This window comes from Heptranchias perlo, chromosome 11 (assembly GCF_035084215.1).
Source record: "Heptranchias perlo isolate sHepPer1 chromosome 11, sHepPer1.hap1, whole genome shotgun sequence".
Lineage (NCBI taxonomy): Eukaryota > Metazoa > Chordata > Chondrichthyes > Hexanchiformes > Hexanchidae > Heptranchias > Heptranchias perlo.
Window position 1 is genome coordinate 42,795,676 of NC_090335.1, and position 17,335 is coordinate 42,813,010.

Here is a 17,335-nt window from a genome sequence, read left to right on the forward strand (position 1 = left end):
GGACAGGCCAAACTGTGGGTTTTTTCTCTAAGCTCATCTATCACAAATCCGACCTCACATCAGCTGGAGATGGGATACTCCTATATGCTGAGGTATTCAACTTAATAGCCTGACCAAGACCTGAGGAAACAGACCTACTGGGACAACTAATCACAGTTGTCAGTTGTGGCTCAGTTGGTAGCACTCTCGCCTCTGAGTCAGAAGGTTGTGGGTTCAAGTCCTACTCTAGAAACTTCAGCACATAATCCAGGCTGACACTCTGGTACCGAGGGAGTGCTGCACTGTCAGAGGTGCCATCTTTCGGATGAGACATTAAACTGAGGCCTTCCCTCTCAGGTGGACGTAATCCCATGGTACCATTAGAAGAAGAGCAGGGGAGTTCTCCCCGGTGTCCTACCCGCCAATATTTATCCCTCAACTAACATCACTAAAACAGATTATCTGGTCATTATCACATTGCTGTTTGTAATGCGCAAATTGGCTGCCACGTTTCCTACATTCCAATAGTGACTACACTTCACAAGTACTTTATTGGTTGTAAAGCGCTTTGGGATGTCCTGAGGTTGTGATATAAATATAAGTGCAAGTCTTTCTTTCTTAATTTGAGGCCTGGATTTGAACCTTGGGTCGTAGCATTAGAGTCTAGTATTGTATTGCTCCAGCCAGCAGACAGCCACTGTTAATTACTCTTTAAATGTTAGGTATTTAAGGGCTGCATTAGCACATCTGGACCAAAAATTAAATATGATGAGATTATAATTCTCACCTTATTCAAAGGATACAGTGAATTTGAATCTGATTTTGCAAATTGTTTTGAATCTACTTTACAATATTTTGTATTTAGAACTTGAGAAAATGATTTTTTACAGATGTTTTATAACAGAAAGCACATTTGCACTTTTGGAACTACAAAGGCTATTCCGTATTCAGAGGGCTCAATGTACTTTACTCTATTTGATCATCTTGCTGAAAAGGAGAAGGAACCTTGAAATCTTTTGTGTACATCAAACAGAAAGTTATTCTTTGAGTATATGCCACAGGTGTCTATTCAGATGGGCTTTTGAATAAGCGAGGGGTTTCAACCCTGCCTGATGTACATGTAGTATTTTACCCATTCCAACTTAGAGTCTTTTAAAATTATTCCTCATAATTATAATCCATATGTAATCGACAAAGTACAAAATATTATCATTCTTACCTGTGATGGAACTTTGTCTTTTTCTTTTCATCTTGAAAATTTCTGGCTCCATACATTGACTGAGGCATTTCTCATTATATCTCTTCATTTCTGATTGTACTTCATGAGTGTTTATTTCATCATGGTTATCCTCTAACCTTTCCTTGCAATACTGGCTATTCTTGTCAAAGTTCGACTCAGAACTGTAGCTAGCATCCTTGTGATGATATGTTTGTAGAGCTTTTTCAAAGTCCACATTAGAAGCAGATTCCTTCTGGGTGGTCGAACTCTCTGTATTGGTTTGATCAGTCCAAAATTCTCCATTTTCATAATTTTCAACCAATCCATCTAGGTGCTTTGCACTACCATCTAGATCATCTGAAGAAAAAAGTGGCTAATTAGTTCTCAAATGTATTTCAGTATCCTATATTTGATAATGAGCAGAATTCTGGACTATTTGCTTATCTTTCACAAGAAATAAAACAAAGTTTAAACAAATTAAATGCACCAAAACAAAGTACAACAAGTAATCAAGCCTGGTTTAAACTTCAGAATACTTTGAAGAGTAGTAACAAAATAGCCAAGGCACTAATCACAATTTTTCAAAATTAGCAGAAACTAGGAATTGTACCAAATGATTGAAGGGTGACAAATATTACACCCTGTTCAAAAAAGGGGAAAGGAATAAACCAAGTAATTAAAGACCACTTGGCCTCACATCAATAACAGGAAAACTTCTAGACACCAAAATAAGAGGCCAGAGTTAGAGGAACACTCAGAGGGTTGTAGGGCTGGAGAAGGTTACAGAGACAGGTGTGAGGCCATAAAGGGATTCGAACTTTTAAATTTGAGGCGTCGGGGGGACCAGGAGCTCAAATATGAATTACCCAAATAAGTGTTCTGTACACAAATGCATTTAGCATAAATAAAACAAGTGAGTTAGAAGCACAAATTCAGCTTAAAGGGTATGATGTAATAGCCATTGCAGAGACCAGGCTGCAAGCTGGGCATAATTGGGAGCTAAATATTCCAGGCCTTAGGATATTTAGAAAGGACAGAGAAATTGAGAAAGGGAGTAGTAATATTGATTGCATAATTATAGCAGTCAGGAAGGGTGATCAGGCAATGGAATTGCCTGATCAGTATATAAAAATGACTTAGATGAAGGAATAGAGAGTTATTTGTCCAGTTTTGCACTACTAGTGTGGAAGAAGAGAGCTATTTAGGAGTGTATAAAGACAGATCTTTGAAAATAGGATTCCACATAGAAATACTCTTAAGGGCAAGTGTGATTCATTCTTTCTATAGGGAATTCAATGGAATACAAGGTCATGATGATTACATTACATAGAATGTACAACACCAAAACAGGCCATTCGGCCCAACAGGTCCATGCTGGTGTTTTTGCTCCACACGAGCCTCCTCCCTCCCTACTTCATTTAACCCTATCAGCATATTCTTCTATTCCTTTCTCCCTCATGTGTTTATCTAGCTTCCCCTTAAATGCATCAATGCTAGTCGCATCAACTACTCTTTGTGGTAGTGAGTTCCACATTCTAACCACTCTCTGGATAAAGAAGTTTCTCCTGAATTCCCTATTGGATTTATTGGTATCTTATATTTATAACCTCTTGTTCTGGTCTCCCCTGCAAGTGGAAACATCTTCTCCATGTCCACCCTATCAAACCCTTTCATAATCTTAAAGACCTCTATCAGGTCTTCTCTTATCTAGAGAACAAAGCCCCAACCTGCTCAATCTTTCCTGATAGGTATAACCTCTCAGTTGTGGTATCATCCTAGTAAATCTTTTTTGCACCTTCTCCAGTGCCTTACATTATTTTTATAATATGGAGACCAGAACTGTTCACAACACTCCAAGTGTGGTCTAACCAAGGTTCTATACAAGTTTAACATAACATCCCTACTTTTCAATTCTATCTCTCTATAAATGAACCCCAGTGCTTGGTTTGCTTTTTAAAATGGCCTTATTAACCTGTGTCGCTACTTTTAGTGATTTGTGTATCTGTACCCCCCAGATTCTTCTGCTCCTTTACCCCATTTAGACCCTTATCATTCAAGCAGTATGTGGCCTCCTTATTCTTCCTACCAAAATGTAATACCTCACACTTGTCTATATTGAAATTCATTTGCCAATTCTTTGTGTAAGGATTCCATTATCTTTCCTACCACCAACGTTAAGCTAATTGGTCTATAGTTCCCTGGACCGGTTCTATCTCCCTTTTTAAATATAGGAATCACATTAGTTGTCCGCCAGTCCTCTGGCACTATTCCCTTTTCTAATGAATTTTTCTATACATACAATAATGCCTCTGCTATCTCCGCTCTAACTTCTTGTAATATGCGCGAATGCAATCCATCCGGACATGGGGTTTTATCCTCTTTAAGTTTGATTAGTTTATCAATTATCTCCCCCCTTTCCATCTTAAATGTCTTTATATCTTTTTTGATTTCTTCTTTTAATGTCATGCCCACCATGTTAGTCTCCCTGGTAAATACTGAAGCAAAGTAATGATTTCATATTTCTGCCATTTCACTGTCATTACCTGGAAGTTTATCGTTTGTATCCCTTAGTGGCCCTATCCCTATTCTGATTTTTCTTTTGTTATTTATGTGTCTGTAAAGTACTTTACTATTTCTTTTTATATTCCTTGATAATTTAATTTCATAGTTTCTCTTTGCCTTCCTAATTGCTTTTTTAACTTTTCTTAACCTTTTCACATTCCCTTTTGTCATCCTCTCCTTTGTTGTCTATGTACTTAGTGTATGTGTTTTTCTATAGTTTCAATTTTGCCCTTATTTCTTTATTCATCCGTGGTGTATCATTACTGGCTAGTTTGTTCTTGAATTTTAGTGGGATATATTTCTCCTGGATTCTATTGATCATCGTTTTAAATGTTTCCCACTGCTGCTCTATTCCTTTGTTTATCAGTAAATTTTTCCACTTTATTTTCTCTGGTTTCATTCACATCCCCTGAAAATCAGCTTTTTTCCATTTTATCACTTTGGTCTTTGTCTTACTTATATCCTTCTGTACAAGACATTTTTAGGCCACAAAAAGAGAAAACGCTAGAGATACTCAACAGGTCAGGTAACATCTGCAGAGAAAAGACGAGACAGTTGATTATTCAGGTATAAAACCTTTCCCTGAACTGAAAGATATTACAGATGAATAGCATTTAAGAAAGGGAAGGGAGAAAAAAGCACACAGACACAGACACAAAGACCACACACACAGGAAAAGACATAGAATGATCTGTAAGATGCTACAGTGGGGATTAGAAAATGGCTAAAGAGCAGAAGTGATACGCACAGGAGACAAAAGGAAGGCTAATGAGAGAAATAAAAGAAATAAAAGACATATATAAGACACAGAGTGTGAGAAGAGCTCAAGAGGGATCAGTAAGTAGAATGGGAAGTATGAAAAACTGGCAAAGTGGAGTAGGCTCCAGCGGCCCAATAGTTTGGTGGAAGAAAAAAGTAGGTCGACATGAAGGGTGCAGATCACCCTGCCCCAGCTGGAGTACTGTGTGCAGTTTTGAGGACCCCATTATAGAAAAAATGTTGGAACTACAAAAAGGTTCAAGGTATTTATTATGATAATTCCAGGAATAAGAGAATATAGTTATGATAAGAGACTTGAAAAACCAGGATTATATTAACTACAACAGAAGGTTAAGCTGTGGTCTAACAGAAAATATTAGCAGCTTTGAGAGGTAATTAGTGAAATATTATCTTCACTAGTTGGTGAACTGGTAACAAGCGACATAAATTTAGGATTAGTACTAGAAGCATAAAATGGAGGTTAAAAACACTTTTTCACACAAAGGGTTATTGGAATAATCACCGCAATATTGCAAGAGTCTACTGAAGCTGAGTCAATCGTGACATTTAAAGTGGAATTAGATAAACATGAAGAAAAATATCAATAGGTACAGGGAAAGAGCTGGGAGATGGGATTAGAGTAGATAGCTCCAATGTGGAGCTAGTAGCGGCATTGGCACAGGCATTGTGGGCCAAACAGTCTTCTCCCTTGCTGAAATTTCTACAATTCTATTTACTATGAACAGGCTACAGATTTTTAGAGTGTACAATTTCTTCAAAACAAAAGAATAATGATATAAACGGAAAGGGGCCCTGCTTTGTTTAGTTTTTGTTATGCAATGTTCATATTTTCCAGAGCAATAATAGTTAGATGTAGATCAAACTAGTTGTATGTTCCCAGTTTGAATTTCAATTATATCTTAAATCTTTCACCTTCCAAGGTTCCTGCTTTCAATCTATTTGAGCCATTTTGTTGATAAGCGCTGATGGTTCAAATTTTTAAAACAGAGAGGTAATACTTCTAGAAATATAATTGTAAGCAGTAAGTACAAGTCACCTACTTTTAATTCACTAATTCACGAGTAGTGTAAATGATTTGTTTCTTCCTCTTTGCTAGCAGACAAAAAGACTGCACCCTGACAATTATTCTAACTGATGAAATTTTATTTCACTATGTACCTTCCATAACTTGAAAAATTTCCCTTAACTGTACAAAATAAAGAATCTAAATAACAATGCTTCAGAAATTAATTGTTATATAACTGCAGCAAGGTGCTGACCCTCACCTATACTCCATAAAGTTGTATATTATGGAAATTAAAAACATTAGTTCCTACTTGAGGCCATATAAACACATTCAAGATTTAAGCACAGAATTCACAATTACAAACAAGTTCTGGTCCAAGCAGAACTTTTTTCCCCTAAATTAATAATGCCTTTATTAGGATTAAAGTGTATGAAGACCCATTTAATATTCCTTGAACCTTTCTGTGCAACAGTACAACGTGTACATACCAGACTGGTTTCGTGTTCGCACTTTCAGAAGAAGTGGAATAAAATCTCGGAATCCATTCTTTTGTTTCTTTTGGAGGGCTAATTTAAAAGGGAAAAAAAAATTAACATACAGCTTTTGGCTGGTTAAACAGTTGGTTTATAAGAATACAAGTATAATTCAGTACCGTAATTGTGTTCCGTGATAATCAACTAAAACCACAAATGAGATGGATGCACATAAATCTAGAAATTACTGCTTATATTATTAAAGGATGAACGCTTGAAGCACTTGTATGACATTTCTGGTTTACTATTTTAGCAGTAGATGTTTAAAATAAATGAGCTAATGCTTGCATTAAAATAGTGAATGGAGGAATGTCACATGAATGTATTAAACACGTGTCTGCTAATATCACCAACAGTAATTTCAAGTGTCATTGTTCAAATTCTATTTTTGTGCTCCAGTTCTCACCAAATATCTACACTAAGGGGTCAATTTTCGGATGGCCGAGCGGGTGTATTCGTGGCGGGGGGGCTCCTAAAATTGGGGATTCCTGGAGCGGGTCCGGAGCCCGGCTCCAACCCACCCACTTCCGGGTTCCCCAATGACGCGAATTGGTGCGAGCGCAGCCCCCGCATGCGGGACTCCCACCGGCAATCAAAGCCGGTGGGATCCCACTTAAGATCATTATCTGGGTACTTGAGGTCATTTACAGACCTCATTAGTTGGAGATTTTAGGAGGATTCGGATTTTGGACCACCCAGAGCGTGTTTCCCATGCTGGGGGAAACACTCCCTGTTTAAACAGACGTGTTGCAGCCAGCAGCAGCTGCAAAGGTCCATTTAACAGGTGCTGGGTAAACCCTCATTCATTGCAGCAGGGCACTCTGTCACCTCAGACAAAGTTTTGCCTGCCACACCGTTGTCTCCACACTCCAAATTATTAAATCATGCCCTAAACTCTGTTGTCCAAACAAATTTACCTACTTTGTGGATTCCCTCACATTCACACCGTCAGGAGCAGGAGGAGGGGGGTTCCATTGCTGCATTCATCACTCCATTGGAGGACGAGCAACATCACCAGCCTCGCCAGGCATGCCTCCGCCACGTGGAGCTATACAACACAGTACTGCGCAACAGGAACCTGCACAAAGTAGTCGTGCAACTACACATACACGTACTGTAGGATGACCCAATGGGTGGCATCAAGGGTGTTCATGGAGAACCTCATGAAAGGGCATTATTGCACAAGCCGGTCAAGAATGGCCAAGACGTAGCAGTAGTGGTGACAATATAATATGTAATGTGAGTTGATCAGAAATCAAATATAAGTAAAAACTATGACAAACCCTTAAACACTCTTGTGCATCCCCTTCATGCTCACGACACGTTTGCCTTATGCTTCCTACTACACTTACGTAATGCATGCTCTGTGGCTGCAGCACAGGTAGTGGCAGCTTGGGTGAGGCTGACCGTGATAGAGATGCATCAGAGGGTGAGTATGAGATAGAGCCATGAGATTGTATGAGGATTGAGTTGAGTGGTAGTGGTGGGATGAGTACTGGCGAGGTGAGTAAGTGCAGGTAAGATGAGGATGAGCTTCCAGTGGGTGTGAGGAGTGATGTGATAGAGTAGTGTTGGCAGTGCAGAAGGAGATGTGGGGTGGGGGGCGGTGATGTGGCAGACAGAGTGTAGGGGAATGAGTAAGTGTACTCACTTCGGCTGACCTACTTAGATTATTGAAGCACCTCCTGCACCGTATGCAGGTGCGTGATATGTTGGTAGTGCTGGTGACCTCCTCTGCCACCTTGAGCCAGGCCTTCGTGGTGGCAGAGGCAGGCCATTTCCTCCCTTCCGCCGGGGAGAAGATCTCTGTCCTCCCCTTCCTCCTCACCCCATCCAGTAGGACCTGGAGTGAGGCATCATTAAACCTGGGATCAGCCTTCCCCCTGGACTGCTCCTTGCTGTAATTTTGGCTCCTTTCTGCAGCATCAGTCAGCGGAGGACTGCCCCTTTAAATAGGGCTCCTCCAGCTGACAGCCTATGATGCGGGTGCGCAGTCCGCCCGCTGCACAGCTTTCCAGCGCGAATCGCGGAAGCCAAGGTAAGTGGCTTCAATTTACTTACGATCGCGTGGGGAACCCACCGATTTTACTTGGCGGGTTACCCATGTGCCCAGTCGACCCCCTGCTGGCAACCCGCTTCCCTCCTAATATCGGGCCCTAAGACTTTCCAGCAGGATTCACTGGATAGTGTCTGGAGTGAGAATCCGAGCTTATTTTTCTTCCTTTCTCTAGCACACTTTACTGTGCTACTGAGCTTTACAGACTAGGAAGGATCAAGGTTTAATTCCTGGGCTGTGTTGTTCACAGTTGGGCCACGCTATAACTGGTCTCTCTGTCCCTAAGCTAGGATTGCTGGAAAGTACAGGTGTGTGCACAATTGGCTGAGGGCAAGTGGAAGCTGATCTGTGATGCCCAGCTGTGGTCTAAAAGTCTGTCAACACTCACTGCTTAGGCTCATACATGAAGAACAGACACTTAGGCAAGGACTGTCAGCACCACTGAAACAGTACTCTACCATGTGTCAGTGCCTTTGGAAAAAGAAAACTTACAACATAAATCTAACTTTAACTTGCTGGTTTCAATGTTGCTGTTAATGGTATACAAGACGGTGTTATCTGTAGTGCTTAGATTTCTGACCAAGACATGACAATTACTTGTATAACAGCGGATTTTTTGTGGTTGCTTAAATCACTTGATCACAGCTAACAAGAATCATATGACTCATGGCACATCCCGTAATTTATCACCATGTGGTGTGCCATGGAAACACTCCATAGCATTGTTGTCATGGTAATAGTTTCAATTCACCACAGCAACCAGGCAGTTTCATTATTGGTCTTTCACCATCAGATGACTGGCAGACAAGTAAGTAGACTAAAAGGCCATTGAAGTGTCAACCACTAATTCAGAAGCATTAATGACCTTGTGGAGAGAAAACCTACTGCCTGAACTGATCACCGAGACTGACTAGCTTTCTCTTCTCAGGGTCACTTTCTCAATAAAGTATTAAAAACTCAAAGGTAGTTAATATTTCAGTATCCTGTACTGTGATAACCATAGAACTCACTGAATACATGGGAATTAAATACAGAGATTGGTGATCTTGGCAAACAGTGGCCTAGAAAATGGAGCTATGGTGGATACATTAAATCATTAATTCTGTAATCTTAGAAATCACACATATTTCGCATATCATCTTTTTTTTTTAAAGAGGGCAAAGTCTAAATGACAACGGCCTTGAAATTACACTGTGGGATAAAAGTGTGCCATTAGTCTGAAATTCCTTAATTTGCTACCTTACAGAGATGTTTCCCAAAATTAGCTGGTTAAAAAAATTTCAGATTAATGAGATAAGCATTTGTTCACTATCATACAGTGTAGTTTCATAACCAGTGGCCAAAAATCGTGATTGCTGAGCCTTGTTGTTCGAAGCATTCCCTCTCCTCCTTAACCACAATTGAAGCAGTATTACTGGTATTGTGGCTCTTCTCTCTGCTTAAATCTGGAGTACCAAAACTATGTTCAAAATTTTTCAAAAATTGCCCATGCATCTGTCAATAAGAATATGTACATTATATGCTTTTCATCCTCCAAGTTAAAGCATGTTAAGAAAGAGGTGCCACAGTGCTGGTAAGCAGCCCTAAGATTATTTCATCTGTAGTAGATAGGAATGAGAGAGCTTCGGACAATCACGCTAAGAGTGGCAATGTTCCTAGCAACAGTTTACTTTTGATGTTCATAGTGGTAAACTCAATCAAGTCTTTATTTGTGTTCATATTTATAAGTTCACTAAATTTCAAACTGACAATCAAAATATTATGGCAGTTATCAGTTGCAATTGCAGTCACATTAATAAGACAGACCGAGACAGTATAGCTGCAAATCCCTTCAAGTGTCACTTAATAGTATACTGCAACGGGACAATTTTTCTTAGTCACATATATATTTAAGTTAGCATTATTTTAGATGTACATATCAAAAAGCAACAATGTTGGTGATCTGAGTACTTGTTGACAGATAAGTATGCAACATAGAATCATTACAACACAGGAGGCCATTCAGCCCATCGAGTCTGTACCGGCTCTTTGTAAGAGCAATCCAGTTAGTCCCATTCCCCCGCTCTTTCTCCACAGCCCTGCAAATTTTTTCTCTTCAAATACTTATCCAATTCCTTTTTGAAAGCCACGATTGAATCTGCATCCACCACCCTTTTAAGCAGCACATTCCAGATCATAACTACTCGCTGCATAAAAAAGTTTTTCCTCAGATCGCCTTTGGTTCTTTTGCCAATCACCTTGGGTAGGATTTTAACCCCCAAGAACAGGTGTTTTGGGGGCAGGTGGGAGTTGAAAATAGTTGTTTTTTTGGGTCGTAACCACAAAATTTTCAGACTTTGCATTCCCAGTGGGAAGCCTGTGCTTTTACCCTCCCATGTTAAACCCGGAAGTGAAGCCGGGTTGCGGTCACGACCCAAAAAACAACTATTCTCAACTCCCACCCACCCCCAACCCACCCGTTCTTGGGGGTTAAAATCACCCCCCTTACATCTGTGTCCTCTGGTTCTCAATCCTTCCGCCAATGGGAACAGTTTCTCTTTATTTACTTTATCTAAATCTGTCATGATTTTAAACACTTCTATCAAATCTCCTCTCAACCTTCTCTGCTCCAAAGAGAACAACTTTGGGATCTTTGGAAAATTATTAAGACAGGTGATGATAATCATTAATACAAATGACAGCTGCTCAAGACTTTACATGGGATGGGGTCTTAGAACAGATTTGTAACTAACAATTATAAAATTATTGATTTTTTGCTACAGCGTGGCTGCTGAGTGTTGCCATGTGACTTCACATTACATAGCAGGAAGTATTTATTTAAAAACAAAAAATTAATTAAAAAAGTGGACTGTTGTAATGATGTCTGCTGCTGAAAGGTAACTTTTTTTCTGAAAGATAGTTCATTTTCTTTTATTGGATTATAATAATCCTATATATTTTGTGACTATATAATAAAATATTCCACACCATGGTTATGTGAAACCCGATATGCTGCTCGATAAATTAGTTTACTTCTGTACAATGTGAAAAATATCTCAGATTATCAAGGCCACTGGATATAAAGCTCAATTCACAGCACTTCAATGCTAACTGTATGAAATTCCTATTTATTCACTTGAGTAAAGTTTAATATTTTATAAATTGTTGATGAAACACTGAATTTTATTGTCCAAGAAGGTTTCATGGATCCTAACATGGTATACACTATTATAGGTCTGAAAAGTCTACATTGAATATAACTTTATTGGCAAAAAAAAGCAGCTCTAATCACTTCATACTTCCATTTTGTAGGCAACTCTGGAGACATACTTTATTTTTCATTATATCAGTCATTTATCAAGATAATGAATTGATTTGATATTTATCAATATGGAAATGACTCTTAATTGGAATTTAAGTACACCAATTAATACAAGACATTATATCATCAATCTGTGTGCGTGTAAATAACCTCCTAACAACTGGAGTGTTCAATTCTGGGCACCACGCTTTAGGAAAGATGTCAAGGCCTTGGAGAGGTGCAGAAGAGATTTGCTAGAATGGTGCCAGGGATGAGGGACTTCAGTTATGCGGAGAGACTGGAGAAGCTGGGGTTGTTCTCCTCAGAGCAGAGATGGTTAAGAGGAGATTTGATAGAGGTATTCAAAATAATGAAAGGATTTGATAAGAGTAAATAAGAAGAAACTGTTTCCAGTGGCAGAAGGGTTGGTAACCAGAGGACACAGATTTAAGGTGATCGGCAAAAGACCCAGAGGCAACATGAGGAAACATTTTTTTACGCAGTGAGTTGTAACGATCTGGAATGCACTACCTGAAAGGGTGGTGGATGCAGATTCAATAGTAACATTCAAAAAGGAATTGGATAAATATTTGAAGGGAAAACATTTTCGGGGCTATGGGGAAAGAGTAGAAGTATGGGACTAATTGGAGGACTCTTTCAAAGAGCCGGCACAGCCCGATGGGCCGAATGGCCTCCTCCTGTGCAGTGACTACTATGATATGATATATTACTACTGCTGATGTCACTCACATTCATCAAAATTTTCTACTGAAGTAATCTCATCTTCTGAATCCTCCTTTGGCTTCTTTTCCTTCTTCCCAGTGAAGTTTTTCCACTCAGTGTCACTTAATTTGTTGTCCTCTAACGAGTCTTCAGATACCCTACTATCATCCCGCTGCTTCATCTCAAGCTCAGAGAAGCGCATCATAGCACGCTAGAACCATAAATGAAAAGATTAATGAAATAATGACATAGTCTGTTACTAACACTTTACCAACAGTATCAAATTTGTCTTATTTTCACACCTGTACTGAATGCTCATTGAAAGAGATTTTCTAAAAGCAGCAAAAGATAACAACACTGAACAGTGTTCTTAAGTTGTACTGATGTACTATTTAATAAAATGAACAGCTATAGTGTCCCCCATGAAAAAGGAAGAATGTTGTATGTTAAAAAAAATTCAGTATATTTCTGTTGCATATAATCTTGAAACATGCTTGAGAGTTTCAACACAACACAAGGAAGGTAGTTTGTACACTAGTCCTGGGGTCCACATCTATTGGCTCACTGCCCAAACTTTGTTAACTAAAATCATTTAACAGTTCTTTTCATTTAAGTTAAAACAATCTGAGAAAAATCTTAAGAACTGACCTCACAGTAAGCAGCAGGCTGATATAAAATACTGTCCTCTTGTGATAATCCTTCCATCTATTCAATTAAAATGATCACTCAGTGGGGAACTTTTTCATTCATTTTTACAGACATAAACCAATATTTCACAACAAGAATGAAAATCATCAAGAGGCTTTTCACCTATCAAAAATATGTGTAAAGGTGCAATGTTTACTGAAGACCTTACAAACAATAAATACGTATAGATTGCTAGGTACAAATGTGTGAAAAAAGCAAAGAAGCATGAAGTGGGAGGAATTCACCTTGTTCATACCACAGCTAGTGGACCCATATATAATGTAACTACCATAGGGGGAAACTTATCTTTGGGGACCTATTGTCCATGACATCACTAATTGTTTTTACCTCTGCATACTTCCTGGTTTAAAGCTATAGTGCAAGAACAATAACAGCAGACGATGCCTAACATTTTTGAGCATGCTACAGAAATATAGAATAAGGGTGGTCATGGAGATGAATTACATATGTGTATGCAGTTCCAAAATTCATTCGAATGAGCAGCACAACCATGAATACAAGGACAAAGCCAATACGTGACAGTGTACAAGTCTGTAGCTCATTCCCTGACCATCCAATATTTGGTGGCATATATATATACACACACACAAGTTATTTTTTTCCCTTATTTACTTTCTTGAAAATATATGTTGCATTGGGATGATTTGACTATACAGATGAGGAGGCCGTTGATAATGAAAAACAAAGGGCACATGATCTCAATGGTGCAATATCACAAGACTACTGGCATCAAAGGTGCAAAATTTTTGATACAAGCCAAAACATTATATGGGTACGGAAGCCTAGTGGTTTTGGTACTGGATTAGCAGCCAGAAAGTGTTGAGTTCAAATTCCACCATGGCAAATTGAGAAATTGAATCCAATAAATTTGGTAATTTGTGGATAAAATGACTATGAAAGCTACAATTTTATCATTAAACCTGCAAGCCTTACCCAGTCTGGCCTACATGTGACTCCAGTCCCCATACTATGTGGTTGACCCTTAATTCCCTCAGGACAATTAGGGAGTGGCAGTAAATACTGCCTTGCCAGTGTCACTGATATCCCAAGAACAAATTTATAAAAATATAGATTTAATTGTTGCTATGCATCATTACTCGCATGCTCATGAAATTGTTACGATGGAATAGTCAGCAAGACAATTCTTTTATACCACAGCATAGTATGGGATGCATCAAGTAGCCTTTAATACAGTTCAAGGCAGAAATCTCAACAAAAAAATCTCTTCCCTCTTAAGATCATATCTAGTTTTAGTAGGGTTAACTTTTCTGAAGCACTAAGAATTTCAGATGTTACAAATTAAAGATCTTACCAGTTTTTAAAAAAAATTACAACAAGCATCATATAAGCTACTGACAAACAAGTCAACAACTCACCTGTAGTGCTCGCTGTTCTCGACTAAGCTGGCTAGAGTCAGCATATAGTTCTGTTGTGACACACTTAAATTTATCTCCCACATACCCAGCTGAGTTTGCAATTCGTTTTGTTAGGTTAGATTTCTTCGGCTTCATAAATTTAGCAGCTGTTATCTCCAAGTCATCAGTTCTGTCTTTGGTATCACTGTGATTCAATTGAGCCAAAAATTGCTCAGTTTCAGCACCAAATTCTTTATCAGTATTTGCATTGCCAGAAGTACTGTCAATGATACGACCGTCCTCTGAGAGATCAGCGATCAACTGAATTGTTGTACTCTCTTTACTTTGGCAGTCTGAAATATTTTCTTTGTTTAAGTTCTGATTTGGTAAACATTGGCCCTGCGATGAGCTACAGATCTCTACTGCCTTATGGACATCTCTGTCTTTTTGGACACTGTCTCCAATGGCAATGGCTTCCACAGAGTCAACTGTTTTCTCACTATTTTCCTTTGTAGAATATTGTTTATTGCTGCCTTCTGGTAGGATGCTCTTTTTAGATGTTTTTGCTTCAATTTTTCCCCATTGTTCGTCGTGTTCTAAGATTAAGTGTTTGTCCTTGTTATCTTTGGCAAATGTTTTGCCATGATTCTTTGGACTATGGCATGAAACATGTAGCTGATCTACATTTAATCTTTGAGAAGTTTCTGGTGGTCTGTCTCGGCTAATTGATTCTTCACTGCATCGAAGCCTGTCATGTGATCTCGATCGCCGCTGTGCCCCTTCACTCCTTTTCTCTTCCTGAACAGTGTGTGGCGAGATGATAGGGTTGATCAAATTCTGGGTGTTGTGAAACACGGTGTATTCACTTCTGCATGTTGGCAAGCTGCTATAAGAAAGTCTGTGCTTTGGTGCCAAGTTTCCTGCATATAAATTGCCATTAGGCAATAAGGCAGGATGGGGAAATACAAGTCCTTTATCAGATAATGGGAGATGGCCAATTGGAATTCCTTCTGGTGTAGAGTAGGTGAAATATCTGTTTGGATATGGTAATGGTGGGGATAGAAATGTCTCATTTGGAGTTAGAAATATTGAACCTGATGAATGACCACTTTCAGTTGCATGTGACACAAAATCTTGACAACCTCCTTTGGTCCCTTTAGTGGCCTGCTTACTGGGTACTGGAGAGGACTGTCCTGTTTGGTGAATAACAGATGTTTTATTTGAAGAGTTATTCCTATGTGCCTTCTCTGAGAGACCCCATTCAGTACTAACATTTGGTGATGGTGAAGCAGAGGCGGGTCGGCCCAATCCAGAGACTGAACCTGGAATATGATTTACAGAACCATTGGAGCTCCCAATCCTAGGGCATGAGGAGCTTCTCTGATGTGGAATTATACGCTCTAGTGTTTTATTGCTCACCAATATACTGGTTTGATGGTCTCCAGGAGAACTGGTACCAGGAATGGCCCAGGTTGAGTGCAATTTGTTGATAATAGCAGGTCTTTCAATAGCGAGATCATTATGTGTTGAAGTTGAAAAACCTTCAGAATGCGTTTCCCTGCTAGACAATGAAGAGTTGTTTCGCCATTTGGAAGATGCTAATACTGGCACCACCTTATCAGTATTCTCAGTCTTTGATACCTGATCATTTGATGTCTCACCACAGCCTACTTTAGAAGACAGATCTAGAGGCTTCTCACTACAGTCTTTGGTGGGTGCCTGTTTTTCTTGCTGTGACGGAGACTTGGCAGCTTTTTGTTCAGGCTGTGAGTTTCGTGAATGTGTTGCTGTTTGTTGGAAGTTTTCACTAGATTCTGATGGTTTTGAATTTTTGCTGTTTGTTGATCGTGCAGGAGAAGTAAATTCACTACTTAGACTTAAATAACCATGAGGAAGTGCCATTGAGGGAGAAGGACCAGATATCCTAGCAAGATGCTTCTGGAATTCTGAGTTCTCTCCAATCTGTGGTGAGGATAGATGAAGCCGCGAAGGTGGCCGTGGAGATTGCAATAATGAAGCAGGGTCTGCAGGAATGCTACTAGCATTTGACTTTTCATTTGCTGTAACCCTTGTCTTTTTACTACTTGATATCTGATGTGTCAAAATGTGTGGATCGACTTGCAGTCTCGGGTTACCTGTCATTATCCCTGAAAGGCATTTATCAGGACAATGAACCATAGAAGACATTATGGGTGACGTTGCAGCTGGTGTAATCCTTAATGGAGAAGGAAGGGATGAAGGGATGTGAGGCAAGCCATAATGTGGAGGTGGTATGTACAAGAAACGGTCGCTGTGACTACAGACAGGTGAATAGGAGAGGTGTTGTGGTAAGCCATAAGAGTTCTGTGAAGGTATCAAGCATGTTTTATACATGTTCATTGGGTACTTGCTTGGTGATTCCACAAAAGGATACATCCCTGGTGCTGGGCTCTCCATGTATGGGCTAACCCATGGAAGTCGCAAATAACTGGGACCAGTTCCATTTACTGGAGTTTGTTTACCAGCTGAAGATCCTTCTAAACCCAGTGGTTCACCTCTCGCACCAGCAGCATTTTGTAGTCCAGGTGGTGATTTATACAGTGTGCTAAAGCTTTCAAGAGGCTTTGTGCAACCACTGCCATTTTCTAGGGTTTCCGGTGGATGTGATTTATAATTCAAATCAGGCATTCTATCAGTCATAAATCCCAGGCTGGTCATAGCAACTGCAGCCTCTTGTTCCTTTTCATTTCTAAGCACACGTGCAGTAGGATACATAATACCATTATGGTTTCTCAGCTCTTCTTGCATGATCCCACTGGCAGCTCTAAGTCGATCAATTTGTCTCACTGAGGCTGCATCCACCTGGACAGAATTACATAAAGATTAATTATATATATTCTACTTATGTAACTTAAATGTTTTCAGTTTTGGTTTGTTTTCTGTCACAGTCAGAGTTGTTATTTTAATGAAGTGATAAAATCCATTATGAGTTAGTGTACAAGATAAAAAAAAACAACTATGGTGGGCAAATAATGGGAGTACAGGATAAAACAGTCATACAATAGCATAGCAAGCATTTAGGTCACGCACCTTAGCTCTTAATGGACTTTGTCACTATGACATTACTATTTATGAAGGAAAAATAAAGAGACTGT

At 39.3% G+C, this 17,335-nt stretch overlaps 1 protein-coding gene across 6 annotated transcripts in view; it reads right to left on the reverse strand.

Annotated features, from left to right (window-relative positions):
* The window catches only part of bcor (BCL6 corepressor), a 274,104-nt gene that overhangs the window by 41,812 nt on the left and 214,957 nt on the right, over window positions 1–17,335 (reverse strand). For 5 of the 6 annotated variants that reach the window (XM_067992875.1, XM_067992874.1, XM_067992879.1 and 2 more), the window contains 5 exons: window positions 14,223–17,042; window positions 12,787–12,843; window positions 12,166–12,349; window positions 6,035–6,112; window positions 1,199–1,555 (listed from right to left, as the gene is read on the reverse strand). In XM_067992875.1, the coding sequence (XP_067848976.1) occupies window positions 1,199–1,555; window positions 6,035–6,112; window positions 12,166–12,349; window positions 12,787–12,843; window positions 14,223–17,042 (3,496 nt within the window). The remainder of the gene's footprint in view (window positions 1–1,198; window positions 1,556–6,034; window positions 6,113–12,165; window positions 12,350–12,786; window positions 12,844–14,222; window positions 17,043–17,335) is intronic. The other variant, XM_067992876.1, reaches the window with a different exon arrangement.